Source organism: Scylla paramamosain, chromosome 23, assembly GCF_035594125.1.
Source record: "Scylla paramamosain isolate STU-SP2022 chromosome 23, ASM3559412v1, whole genome shotgun sequence".
In the NCBI taxonomy this organism is placed as follows: domain Eukaryota; kingdom Metazoa; phylum Arthropoda; class Malacostraca; order Decapoda; family Portunidae; genus Scylla; species Scylla paramamosain.
Window position 1 is genome coordinate 6,395,486 of NC_087173.1, and position 12,500 is coordinate 6,407,985.

At 41.4% G+C, this 12,500-nt stretch overlaps 2 protein-coding genes across 10 annotated transcripts in view; one reads left to right on the plus strand and one right to left on the minus strand.

Annotated features, from left to right (window-relative positions):
* Positions 1-12,500, plus strand: part of LOC135112076 (3-oxo-5-alpha-steroid 4-dehydrogenase 1-like) — a 360,238-nt gene that overhangs the window by 338,616 nt on the left and 9,122 nt on the right. The window lies entirely within an intron of this gene.
* Positions 1-12,500, minus strand: part of LOC135112070 (putative transmembrane protein INAFM2) — a 20,103-nt gene that overhangs the window by 4,524 nt on the left and 3,079 nt on the right. The window contains exon 1 of one of the 2 annotated variants that reach the window (XM_064025989.1): positions 494-955. The exons of the other annotated variant lie outside the window; for it this stretch is intronic. Within the exon in view, the coding sequence (XP_063882059.1) occupies positions 494-842 (349 nt within the window). The 5' untranslated portion in view covers positions 843-955. Of the gene's footprint in view, positions 1-493; positions 956-12,500 lie in introns of those variants that run through there. 2 annotated transcript variants of the gene reach the window in all.

Genomic DNA, 12,500 nt, shown 5'->3' on the forward strand with positions numbered 1-12,500 from the left:
TGGGTGGGGGGAGGACAGACAAAATATACAGGTAAACAGACAGACAGATAAAGATGTAGAGAGACAAAGGGATATCCTGAAATCAGAATCAAAGTGAGAGAGAAACATGGACGGGAATGTAACAAGAGAAGGAACGCGGAGAGAAAGAGGAGGAAGAGAAGATAGGGCAGAAAAAAAAAGGAGGAAAACTATCAGGAAGAGAACAAAGGTGAGAAGGGTACAGGACGAAGAAGAAGAAAGGGAGAAGAAAAAGTAGCCGGAAGAGAAAGGGAATAACAGGATAATGGAAGAAGCAAAGGAAAGGAAGAGAGAAAACGAAAAAAATATATATACAAAGAAGAGAAGAAAGAGTAAAAAACAAGGAGAAGGAGGAGGAGGAGGAGGAGAAAGCACGATGTCTAATTCTGATGCAGCAGCGAGTGAGCGAGAGTGAGTGATAGACGACGCGGTATTTGGCCCACACGCAGCGCTAATCGGCTCACAACACACCCACCTTCCGTGTAGTTGCTGAGGTAAGCTTCCATGAACTGCCTGGACATCTTGTGGGGGAAGGGGATCTGGTGCTTGCCGTTGTACGCTTCGGGAAGAGGTGCCATCTGGGCCTGAGCTTCCGGGAGTCCCATGCGCTCTCCGGACCTGAGGTAACCCGGTGGACGCACCCCAGTGATCCTCGGGTCCCAGAAGATGATGTAGTAGAGGGACAGCAGCACCCCGGCGCCTGACACCCCTGACATGTAGGCCGCCACTGTCATGAGCTTGATGATCTTTTTGGTGAAGGCAGAGGAGTTCTTAGGCTCCTTCTCACCCGACTGATCACCTTCCTTTGCTGCCTCTTCACCCATCTTGATTGATTGACTAGTTCTTCGTTTTCTTCGTCAGTATTCTGCTCTTCTCGATGTTCGACCTTCCCGCCCCACGGCAACTAATACTCTGACCCGACTTCATCCTCTTATCTGACTTATATACTTCTCCTCCTCCATCCCCCTTGCCTCCTCCTCCTCCTGCGTCATCAGTAGTTGTGTAGAGCTTCCAGTAAGGGGGACAAAAGACAGTTGGCGGACTATGGCGATCTTCAAGTGCTTTTCCAGAGGCTTGATAGAAAGGGATGGACCGGCACAGTGATAACGAACGAAATGTGACGGGAGTGACAGACGTGATGGAATAGTTGGTGTGTGTAGGTTGTGACGGAGATAGGAGGGGCGTTAAATGGAATTGGAATAGGAGAGTTAGGGGGTGACACACTGACACCATGGTACAGACACTACATAGGCTTCTCGCGCGCGCACACACAACACACACACACACACACACACACACACACACACACACACACACACACACACACACACACACACACACACACACACACACACACACACACACACACACACACACACACACAAAGATGATTACGTACACAAGGTATTCCCGTATTTAGGAGAGATTACCCCTTTTACTTCCGGCCAGAGAGAGAGAGAAAGAAAGAAAGAGAGAGAGAGAGAGAGAGAGAGAGAGAGAGAGAGAGAGAGAGAGAGAGAGAGAGAACTGTGGTGTTTCCTTTGATTACATGGGTTAGCAGTGATTTAAGAACATATTAACAAGAAGGAAGCTGGAAAAAGCCAGTAGACCTACGCGTGGCAGTCCCTGTGTAAATCATATGTATTAATTAGTGCAATAGAAGTTTATGTTGCTTGTTTTAGTGAATCTTTGGCCTGACGTAGAAGTGAGTATTGCTGTGTGAAACTGAAAATTGTATAGAAATAGACAGGTGAACAGACAGCTGGTACCAGGTCAGGTGTAGTACGAAAGTAGGTGTGAATATTGTAGAAAGAATAGCTACCCGAGGATACTTTGAGGTATTTTGATCTATAGGAATGGTATTTGTTGAACTGCGTGGTGTTACTAGTAAATTACATGTGGGAGAACAGGATAAAATGATCAATTAAAGTACATAAGTGAACACACACACATACTTACATACATACATATACACATACATACACTCATAAACAGATGCATAAATAGGATGTTTACATAGATAAGTGATAAACAGGTAGATAAACATGCAAATAGATAAATAGGCAAACAGATAGATAGACATAAAAAGACAAACATTAAATAGAAAAATACAGATCTATTTAGAGTTAAAAAATATTGTTAATCAACCCACCTAATTAATTTGTCAGTTAATTCAAAGACGTCATGTTATTGTTATCATTACCAGATATCGAACGCACACACACACACACACACACACACACACACACACACACACACACACACACACACACACACACACACACACACACACACACACACACACACACACACACACACACACAGAGGTGACCCAGATCCTTGCCGTTCTGGAGTGAGTGGCCTTAACCTTATTTGTGGTAATCGACTTTTCAAATGACCCGCGCCCTTTTCTACGTGGGTGAGGCGCTCGACCAGTGGCTGACAGAGAAGATACTTGATGTTCTTTATTACTAACACTAGCCACTAGAACATGGTGGATGGAGACTACTACTGATGCTACTGCTACTGTTTCTACTGCAACTACTACTACTACTACTACTACTACTACTACTACTACTACTACTACTACTACTACTACTACTGCTGCTGCTGCTGCTGCTGCTGCTGCTGACACAGCTATTAACTACCAATAACATTATAACTACTACTTCCATAACATCAACAACTACTACTACTACTACTACTACTACTACTATTGCTACTACTACTATTGCTACTACTACTGCTACTACTACTACTACTACTACTACTACTACTACTACTACTACTACTACTACTACGACTACTTCTACTGCTGTTTTTTTTCTCTCTTTTCATTATCATTTCACTTTAGTTACCCTTCCACAAAAGTATTAAACAGCATCACTACGAGTACATTGCCTTTATCTCGCTTGCACATTCTCAGTTGCCAGTCCGAGAAGCACACACAGCCAACCCATAGTTTCCTTAAGACCTTCTTTCCTCCCATTTGTGTAAAGTTTTAAGGTTTCCAGAAGTGCTGTCATGAATTCAGTGATAATTTAACAACCATTATGCAACATTACCTGGAAAAAAAACTACCATGAGAGACTAATCATGTTTGTGGCCTTTGAAAATTATCCTTATAAAATTATCCTTATAAAAAAAAATGGGGGAAAAATACCATGACAATTCAATTTACTATATTTCTGGCGTTTTGAAAATAGTCTTCATAAGTGTTTCAGAATACAGACCTCGTGTCGTTACTGTAACATCTTGACACACTCACCCGCTATCCATTTCATAGCCAGGCACTGTTTTGGCAAGTACAGTAAGTAAATGAACAGCCAAACAAACACACACGTATACAGTGAAATAGAGTGAAAAAATAATCAGACACGTAAATGGTTATCTAAATAAGTAAATAACCACAGAAGTAAATAAATAACAAAAGTAAAATAATAGATAAGTAAGTGAATAATCAAACACATAAGTATACAATGAAAAAAAATAACGAATAAATTATTTTAGACAGCAACTTCAGCTCTACACCAGTACGGAAAAAAACATGACAGCTGCCCCTTTTTTTTAGACATTTTATTTATTTTTTTTTAATACACAGCAACGGATACTTTAAATTTGTGGCAGCGAGTTGTAAATAAGAGTCATCTGGCTTTGCATAACAGATACCTTTGATATTTATATTGCCAGCGTTAGGTAAGTAGGTTAGTGCGTGTTTTCTTTACACAACGCCCTCTCTGTTATGTTGCTGTTCATGATTACTGTTATTTTGATTATGTATTTATTTTCTCGTGAATTTCGCTGGGATGTTATGTGAGGAAGACAGCTAGATCTTTATTTATTTATTTTATTTTATTTTATTTCATTTTTTATGCATACGTATCATCAAAGTGGGTTAATAGCTTTTGGGTGTTTTTCTTGTGATCTTGTAATGTTGTTTATTCGTATTTTTTTTATTCATTCATTCATTCATTTATTTATTTATTTATTTATTTATTTATTTATTTATTTTTATTTATTTATTTATTTATTCTTTTTTATTATTTTTTTTTTGTCACCTATCTGTTTACTCGTGTGTTTCGTTGGGGGATGTTGTTTTAGATGGGGAAGAAAGACAACTCGATCTTTTGTTGTTGTTGTTTTTGTTGTTGTTTAGTAATGCATTTGTACACTCGCCAGGGACAATCAGATGAAGACATACAGTAACTCTTTTTCTCCAAGCAACAAAAGGCTCTCCGTTGCGACTGTATTGATAGGGTGGGATGCCTGTCACCACTTTCTGTACAGTAGAATTTAATGCTTCCACTATTTTCAACATTTATTATTTTCACCATTTGATACTTTCGCTGGTTAATATTTTCACCACTTTGTATTTTCGCCCTTCAGTATTTTCACTAGTTAATATTTTCACCCTTTATTCACCGTTCAGTACTTTCACCATTAATTATTTTCGCCTTTTCATACTTCCATCACGTACCATTTCTACCGTTTTCTTTAGATTTCCGTTACGTAGCATTTACACCGTTTTCTTTAGACGAATTTAATATTTTCGCACCTTTCTGCTGGGGAATGTAATACTTTCCACTCCATTACCCTAAAGCTTTAATAGTTAAGCAACGCAAACACCCTTGTCCACCCTCCTCACCCTGGCACTGCATGTCCCACCCTTCCCTGCCCTTCTGCTCCCTCTAGCCATTATCATAAAGTTTTAGAAAATACAATAAACTCCTCACCTTCACCCAGCCTGCCATGCACACCCACCCCTCACTCTTGTCACCCCTGCCACCTCTGTCACCCCTTCCTGCATGAAAGCCATTTTCCCGCACCAACGGAGACATTTCCAGACATTTCCAGCGTCACCCCACAAAGGCTTCCAGTCACCCATCTCTCCGCCTCGCCCATTCTCTATTATAGTCTCGTTTTTCTGACTGGCGCGGGACAGACTGCGACTCCCCACTCCCGACGCGACCTGGAATGCGTAGTGCCCTTGGAGGGGGTAAAGGGGTGTCATGGAGTGGTCTTAGAGGGGAAAGGGGTGTAGAAGGGGTGTTCAGATGTGTTGTTAGAAGGGAGAGGGTATTCATTGTGGTCTCAGAGCTTAAGGGGTGTTCAGGAATGGTCTTAGAGGTTAAGGGGTGTTCAGAGTGGTCTTAATGGGGAGAAGGGGTGAAGGGGTGATGTTAGAGAGGGAGTTCAGGGGTGGTCAGAGGGTGAGGGGTGTCCAGGGATATCTTTGGAGGGGAGAAGGGACGCCGATAGCTGGTAGAAGGGAGGAGAGGAGTGTCCGTGAGTGGTTTTAGATTGGGTGAGGAGTGTCAGTGGCCCCAACGCGAGGGGTGTCCAGGATGTCCTTGCAAGAGGAGGGGGTGTCTTTCGGTGGAGAGGGGGTGCAGAAGAGAAGGGTTTAGAGCACGGAAGAGGAGGGAAGGAGACTCCATAATGTAATTTACAAGTTAGTCAAGTTAGTCAAGTTGCACATAGAAGGGCGAGGAGGGAAAGAACGAAGATCTCAAGTCAGTTGTCTTACTTCAGTGTAATTATTGTAATGTTAACATGACGACAAGGTGACGCTTTTGTTTAAGGTTTTATTTATTGTTTTCTACTACAAAGTAATTACCGTATTATATACGATGATTGTCACGATCTGTTGTATTGAAAAAAGTAAGTTGTGTTATTAAAATTCCATATTTCGTCATCAAGACTTCCAAACCTGAGAACGTGTAGGCTTGGAATTGTGAAGGACAGCAGGTGTAGCGTGGCAAAGTTTCATTATAATACAGGTATTGATCCTGCAAAAATATTATATATATATATATATATATATATATATATATATATATATATATATATATATATATATATATATATATATATATATATATATATATATATATATATATATATATATATAAAATCAAATAGTATTGATGATCATAAGTGACGCAAAAAAATCATGAGTTGGTGCGCGCTGAGAGTGCGAGACGGTTCGATTATTGTTTACAGTTTGAAGTAGAAGGTGAGCAACACTTTGTACATACAGTGACGTAGAGTATGCGAATGTGGTGTTTGTGTTTGACTTTTGAAAGGGAAGTGCTGGAGGTAGTGACCAGGAGTGCAGAGGTAAGCACACGAGATTACTGACGCCCCAGAACACATCAGGAACGCAACAGAAATGTTCAGTAAGGCCACGAGCCATGTGTTGCCACGACCAAACCATGTGCTGAGGCTGGTAGTGAGCGCCTCAGACACTTGATGTGATACTCGCAGCGAGAGGTGCTTTGTGCAATAGTGGTGAAAGAAAAATCGAGGAGAAATAGATGTACTCTCGTCTCAGTGCGTACACACACACACACACACACACACACACACACACACACACACACACACACACACACACACACACACACACACACACACACACACACACACACACACACACACACAGAGAGAGAGAGAGAGAGAGAGAGAGAGAGAGAGAGAGAGAGAGAGAGAGAGAGAGAGAGAGAGAGAGAGAGAGAGAGAGAGAGAGAGAGAGAGTCAGTTTTGTTGCAAGTGACTGTAGATTTAATAGCATTGTAATACAACCGATAAAAACAGAGATGCTTCATTTGTAGTTGTTGTTGTTGTTTTCTTCCTTATTACAAGCACACAATTCTCATGCATTGGAGTAACTCTTTATGGTCAAGTCACTGCGCTAATAGCATCATGGACAAAGAATCATGACGTATTTCCTCTGCAGTGTGAAATTTCTCCATGTTCTCTCAGGCACTCCCTTCCCTGTTAGCCTCGTCCTTATCCCTCTCTCTCTCTCTCTCTCTCTCTCTCTCTCTCTCTCTCTCTCTCTCTCTCTCTCTCTCTCTCTCTCTCTCTCTCTCTCTCTCCTGTGTTTATAGAGGATTTTCCACCTAGGATAAGATTTTCTTCCACGTCTGATATGTGACAAAACTCATGTTGCAGCCTGTATACAGAGAGAGAGAGAGAGAGAGAGAGAGAGAGAGAGAGAGAGAGAGAGAGAGAGAGAGAGAGAGAGAGAGAGAGAGAGAGAGAGAGAGAGAGAGGGGGGGGGCGGGAAGGGGGGAAGGAAGGGAGGGAGAATGTATAAATTTTGCAAACTGGATCTCGCCTTGAGGGTGACAAAGGCAGTTTACGCCGAGCAGAGCTAAACAGAGGCGGGCAGCCCTGCGAGACGCGACACACGGCAGGCAGGCAGGCACGCCACGCGGGGAGGCGGTGAAGGCACGGGAGGAAAACAAGGCTAATTCTTAAAGTATGAAGGGAAGACTGGAGATAAAATTAAGAAAACGGCGAAAAATATAAAATGAAAGAAAAATGAGGATAGCCATAACAACAACAACGGTGGTGATGGTGGTTGTGGTGATGATTATGATGTTATTAAAGGAAAAACCAAGCTAAGACAACTAAAAAGAAATAAAATAAAAACTACGACGCTGGAATCGTGAAGAAAACAAAGCAACATGAACAATAAAAAATATATATACATACCACAATGCGGAACACACAAAAGAAAGAGAGAAAGGAAAGAAAAAAAGTTAAAAAAGAAAAAGAGACCGTCATAATGCGGCAAACATCACCACCACCACCACCACTAGCACCACCACCACCACCACCACGACCACCACCATCAACCACCATTATTTTGTTATTGAACGCCACCACCACCACCACCACCACCATCACCAGCATCCTGCCTCTCCTGCAGGATACTGACCTACTTGGCCCCACGCCGAGCTTTAGTAGGACATGCTGAAGAAGAATCGGACGAAGAGCAGGAAGAGGAAGAGGAAGATGAGGAGGAGGAGGAGATGAATAAAGAAGGAGAGAAAGGGAAAAATGAACGTATGAAGAAATATAGCGAGAGAGAGAGAGAGAGAGAGAGAGAGAGAGAGAGAGAGAGAGAGAGAGAGAGAGAGAGAGAGAGAGAGAGAGAAGGGGAATGGAGGAAGATGAAGGGATGGATGCTGACGATAGGATGTTATGAAAGAGATGATGGATAGCGAGTGAAAAGGTGAAGAGGAGGAGGAGGAGTAGAAGGAGGAGGAGGAGCAGAAGGAGGAGGAGGAGGAGGAGGAAGAGGAGGAGGAGGAGGACGAGGATATAAAGTGATCGAGGAAGGGCACGCGGTAAAAGAAGTAGTGTTATTGGATGAGAGAGAGAGAGAGAGAGAGAGAGAGAGAGAGAGAGAGAGAGAGAGAGAGAGAGAGAGAGAGAGAGAGAGAGAGTTACACCTCCACCTGCAGATAACTCTTGCTAGTCTCTCCATTATCGACCAACTCACATTTTGTCGATAAATAAATGCCCCCACTCACGTTTCCATCCCCTCATCCCCCTTTCTTTCCTCTCCCCCTCCTTCTTTTCCTCCTTTTTTCCTCCCTCCTTTTCTTTCCTCTCTTACTCCTTTCTTGCCTTCCTCCTTTTCTTTCTTCTCTCTCTCCTTTCTTTCCTCTCCCCTTCCTTTCTTTCCTCCTTCCTTTTTTCCTCTCTCCCTCTTTTTTTCCTCTTCCCTTCCGTTCTTTCCTCCCTCCTTTCCTTCCTTCTCTCACTCTTTTCTTGTCTCCCTCCTTTACTTTCCTCTCTCACTCCTTTCTTTCCTCCTTTTTATTTCCTCTTTCTTTCCTCCACGATTCTTTTCTTTTCCCCTCCCTCCCTCCCTCCCTCCCTCCTTTTTCTTTCCCCCTCTTTTCTTTCGTTCTCTTTCTCTCCTTTCTCCTCCCCCTTTCTTTACTCACTCCTTTTTCTTTCTTCCCTTCTTTTCTTTCCTCCCTCCTCTTTTCCTCCCTCCCTTCTTTTCTTTCCTCCTCTTTCTCGCTTTTTCTTTTCCCGCCTTTCTTCTTCCTCCTTTCTTTCCTCTTCCCTTCTTTTCTTTCTTCCCTCTTCACTTTCTCTCCTTTATTTCTCATCCTTCTCTCTCTTTTTCCACCCTCTCTCTCTCTCTCTCTCTCTCTCTCTCTCTCTCTCTCTCTCTCTCTCTCTCTCTCTCTCTCTCTCTCTCTCTCTCTCTCTCTCTCTCTCTCTCTCTCTCTCTCTCTCTCTCCATCCCCTCTTTCTCTTCCCATTTTTCTTCCATCTTTTTCACTCCATCTTCCCTCCCTCTTTCATCCCCTTTCATGCTATCTCCCTCCTTTTCCTTCCTCTTCCTTCTTTCTTTCTGTCCTTTATCCTCCATCCCTCTTCCCCTCTTCCTATATATTCCTTCCTTCCTTTCTTTCCCATCTCTTCTGTTTCCCTCTATCCTCACTTGCTTTTCTCCTTTATAAGTCTGTCATTCATTTAATTTTCATGCGTAATATATTCAAACAGAGCCATACCTGAAGATTTATTGTAATTCGGAGGTGTCGCTGGTCTTTCTACACGAGTGAGGAATGTAAATAGGTGAGGTGGAAGATGATGCGAATATATTGATAATTTGAAAGGTAAACACTAATAAGGACTTGGTTAGACGAAATTTGAGAATAACTGAGTGAGGGGAGTCTGAGAGAGAGAGAGAGAGAGAGAGAGAGAGAGAGAGAGAGAGAGAGAGAGAGAGTCCGCATTCCTTCTTCCTCAAGTCAGAAGCAGGAAAAAAAAAAAAAAAGTATTGTGTATTTTTCTTCACAGCTTGATAAACGATCGCAAATCAAACACAAGGAAGGAAAGTCTTGACATATACACCTGCTGTCTACACACACCTGTCACTCTGCCTCACCTTTACACCTGTCTCTTAAACTCACACCTGTCATTCTCTCCTCACCTCTGATGACGCACCTGCCTCCTCACAGCATCTATCATTTATATCTTCAAGTTATGTTATTTTTCTACTTATTTTTTTTTTCTTATTTACAAATGTCATGTAGTTTTTTTTTTTATTATTCACGTTTAATTATATGTACGTGATTATTTTCCTTTCTTCATGTTGATTTTCCGTCATTCACACCTTATTTATGTTTCCTTTCATATTTAGTTACGTTATGCATAAGTCTTTCATTCGGTCACTCTAGTTTTCTGCTCTTCTCTTTAATTCACTCTTATTTCCCACAGTCACTCTAATTTTCCGCCAATCGCACTTTTTTTTTCTTTCATACTTAGTTACGCTATGCAAAAGTCTTTCATCCGTTCACTTTAATTTTCTATCGTTCATACTTCTTTTAATAATCACACTTATTTACGTCATGCATACTTACTTTTTGTTCACTCTGCTGTTCCATTATTCGCTCTTTTTTTTTTCAGTCACACTTGTTACACCTCCTCCAGTGTTTCTGCCACACATTGCTCAGGTGTGTGTATTTTTTTTTATCTACTCGCCTACACCTTACGTCACTTCGGTGTTTACCTGGGCCACACCTGCAGAGCCTCACACATAGACATGGTTGCGTCACCCTGAGACCTTGGATCCCTTTATTTTTCATCATAATGCCTATAAGAGAAGGTTGTCTGTAAACTAACCCAATAGCAAAGGGAATTATTTTTGAGATGTGTGCGTGTGTCTGTCAAAATCTTTTCGCCTTTTCACTACGATATGCAACCATTAACAGCACTGAAAGCAACACATGGAGTCTTTATAAGCACGTACAAGAAAATGGGAATAAAAAAGGATACGTTTTGCAATATCTAGGCAGTACAATGTTTGGAGGTGGAAGTAGAATCAAAATAGATGTCTCAGATAATCAGATTGATTAGTAATTAAAAAAAAAAAAAGTTGAACAGCAGTGAAATATTTAAGTGTCACCTGTACTCGAGCCTTTAATGTACAGGGTGATTCAAAATTATACTGACAAAATTACAAGATGAGGTCCTGATACGATAATAAAGACAGTGCCACATTTAACTTTCTTTTCCTGAAACAACGTAATTGCTGGGGTGAAACAGTTACACAGCCAAATCCTGTACTGTAGCCGAACGATCGAACACTTCAAATCATCCCCGTACCCCACCCACACCACCGCCCTCGTTCGATCGTTCTGCCACAGTACTGGATTTGGCTGTGTAACTATTTCACCCAAGCAATTAACGTTTTATTTTTGGGGAAAAAAACAATGTGGGAATGTGTTTATTATCATATCAGGACCTCACCGTGTAGTTTTGTCGGTATAAGTTTGAATCACCCTGTATATGTTTTCTCTCTCTCTCTCTCTCTCTCTCTCTCTCTCTCTCTCTCTCTCTCTCTCTCTCTCTCTCTCTCTCTCTCTCTCTCTCTCTCTCTCTCTCTCTCTCTCTCTCTCTCTCTCTCTCTCTCTCTCTCTCTCTCTCTCTCTCTCTCTCTCTCTCTCTCTCTCTCTCTCTCTCTCTCTCTCTCTCTCTCTCCATGATGCCTATATGGGGAGGACGTTCCATAAGCTAATATCAAAGGATGGTATGCAAAATTTGAAGTTCACCTGCGTCCATCAAAACATGCCTTTCGTGTCCATAATTTCCAGGTATTAATTTCCACGTCATGTCTGTGAGAAAGTTATCCACGATCTGATGACGAAAATATCAAAGGAATTCCTATTTAAAGAAAAAAAAGTCATTCATGTGCCCATTAAAGTGATCCTTTAAAATGCCTCTTCTACTTTGGATATTTACATTTTCTTTTTATTTTTCTTACAAAGTTGTCCGTGAAGTAACACAGTAAAGTTAAAAGAAGTCGCATTCAACGTTTAAATTTCGCATGTGATCATTAAAATCTCCCTATTGGAAGTGTGCCCGAGCCGTAAGGAGGAAGAAAAGCAGATAAAAATCTTGCGAGCATTCCAGAGTTTACTAATACGAAATAATGATAATGATAATAATAATAATAATAATAATAATAATAATAATAATAATAATAATAATAATAATAATAATAAAATAAGGCACTGAGAGAATGAGGTCAGCACGCGGGGATTAGAGCCTCCCTTTAACGTGTCCAAGTCATGAGGGTATTGAGAGAGAAAACTTAAGGAGTGTTATTACAGATGGTGAGACAAAAAAAGGTAGTGGTCAAGGAAAACACAAGATGAAGAAGCACAGCCAAGGCCACAAGTCGAGACAACCTGCAGTCATTCCAACTGTCTTTTAGTTTAACCTCAGTCTCAAGTCCTCTGATCTCTTTAAAATCTACCACTTGCCAGGTTTCGTTAAGAGATTATCGGCAGATCAGGGTATTTGAGATGGAGACAACACTAAACACAGTGAGAGTGAGTGTAGTTGTTACTCGACATCTGATCGCGAGTACATTCTAAACGTTTCAAGAGTCTTCCTGGTAATGCTTCGAGAGAGAGTTCCTGGTTCTCTCTTCCTGCATCACAACCCCCACTCAGTTATCCCAGTGACTGCCAGTACTTGAATAAGCTAAAAGAATAAGAAACTCTTGCTTTACCCCGATGGATATGACAGGAATTCAACTCAGAAGATAGGAAAGGAAACAGGCAATAAAGATAATTTTTTATCAGTTGATCAGTCCCTCGTTTGGAATCAAAATACACTGGATATGTATGAAAGGGTAAGTCTTGTGTATGAGAAAGTGG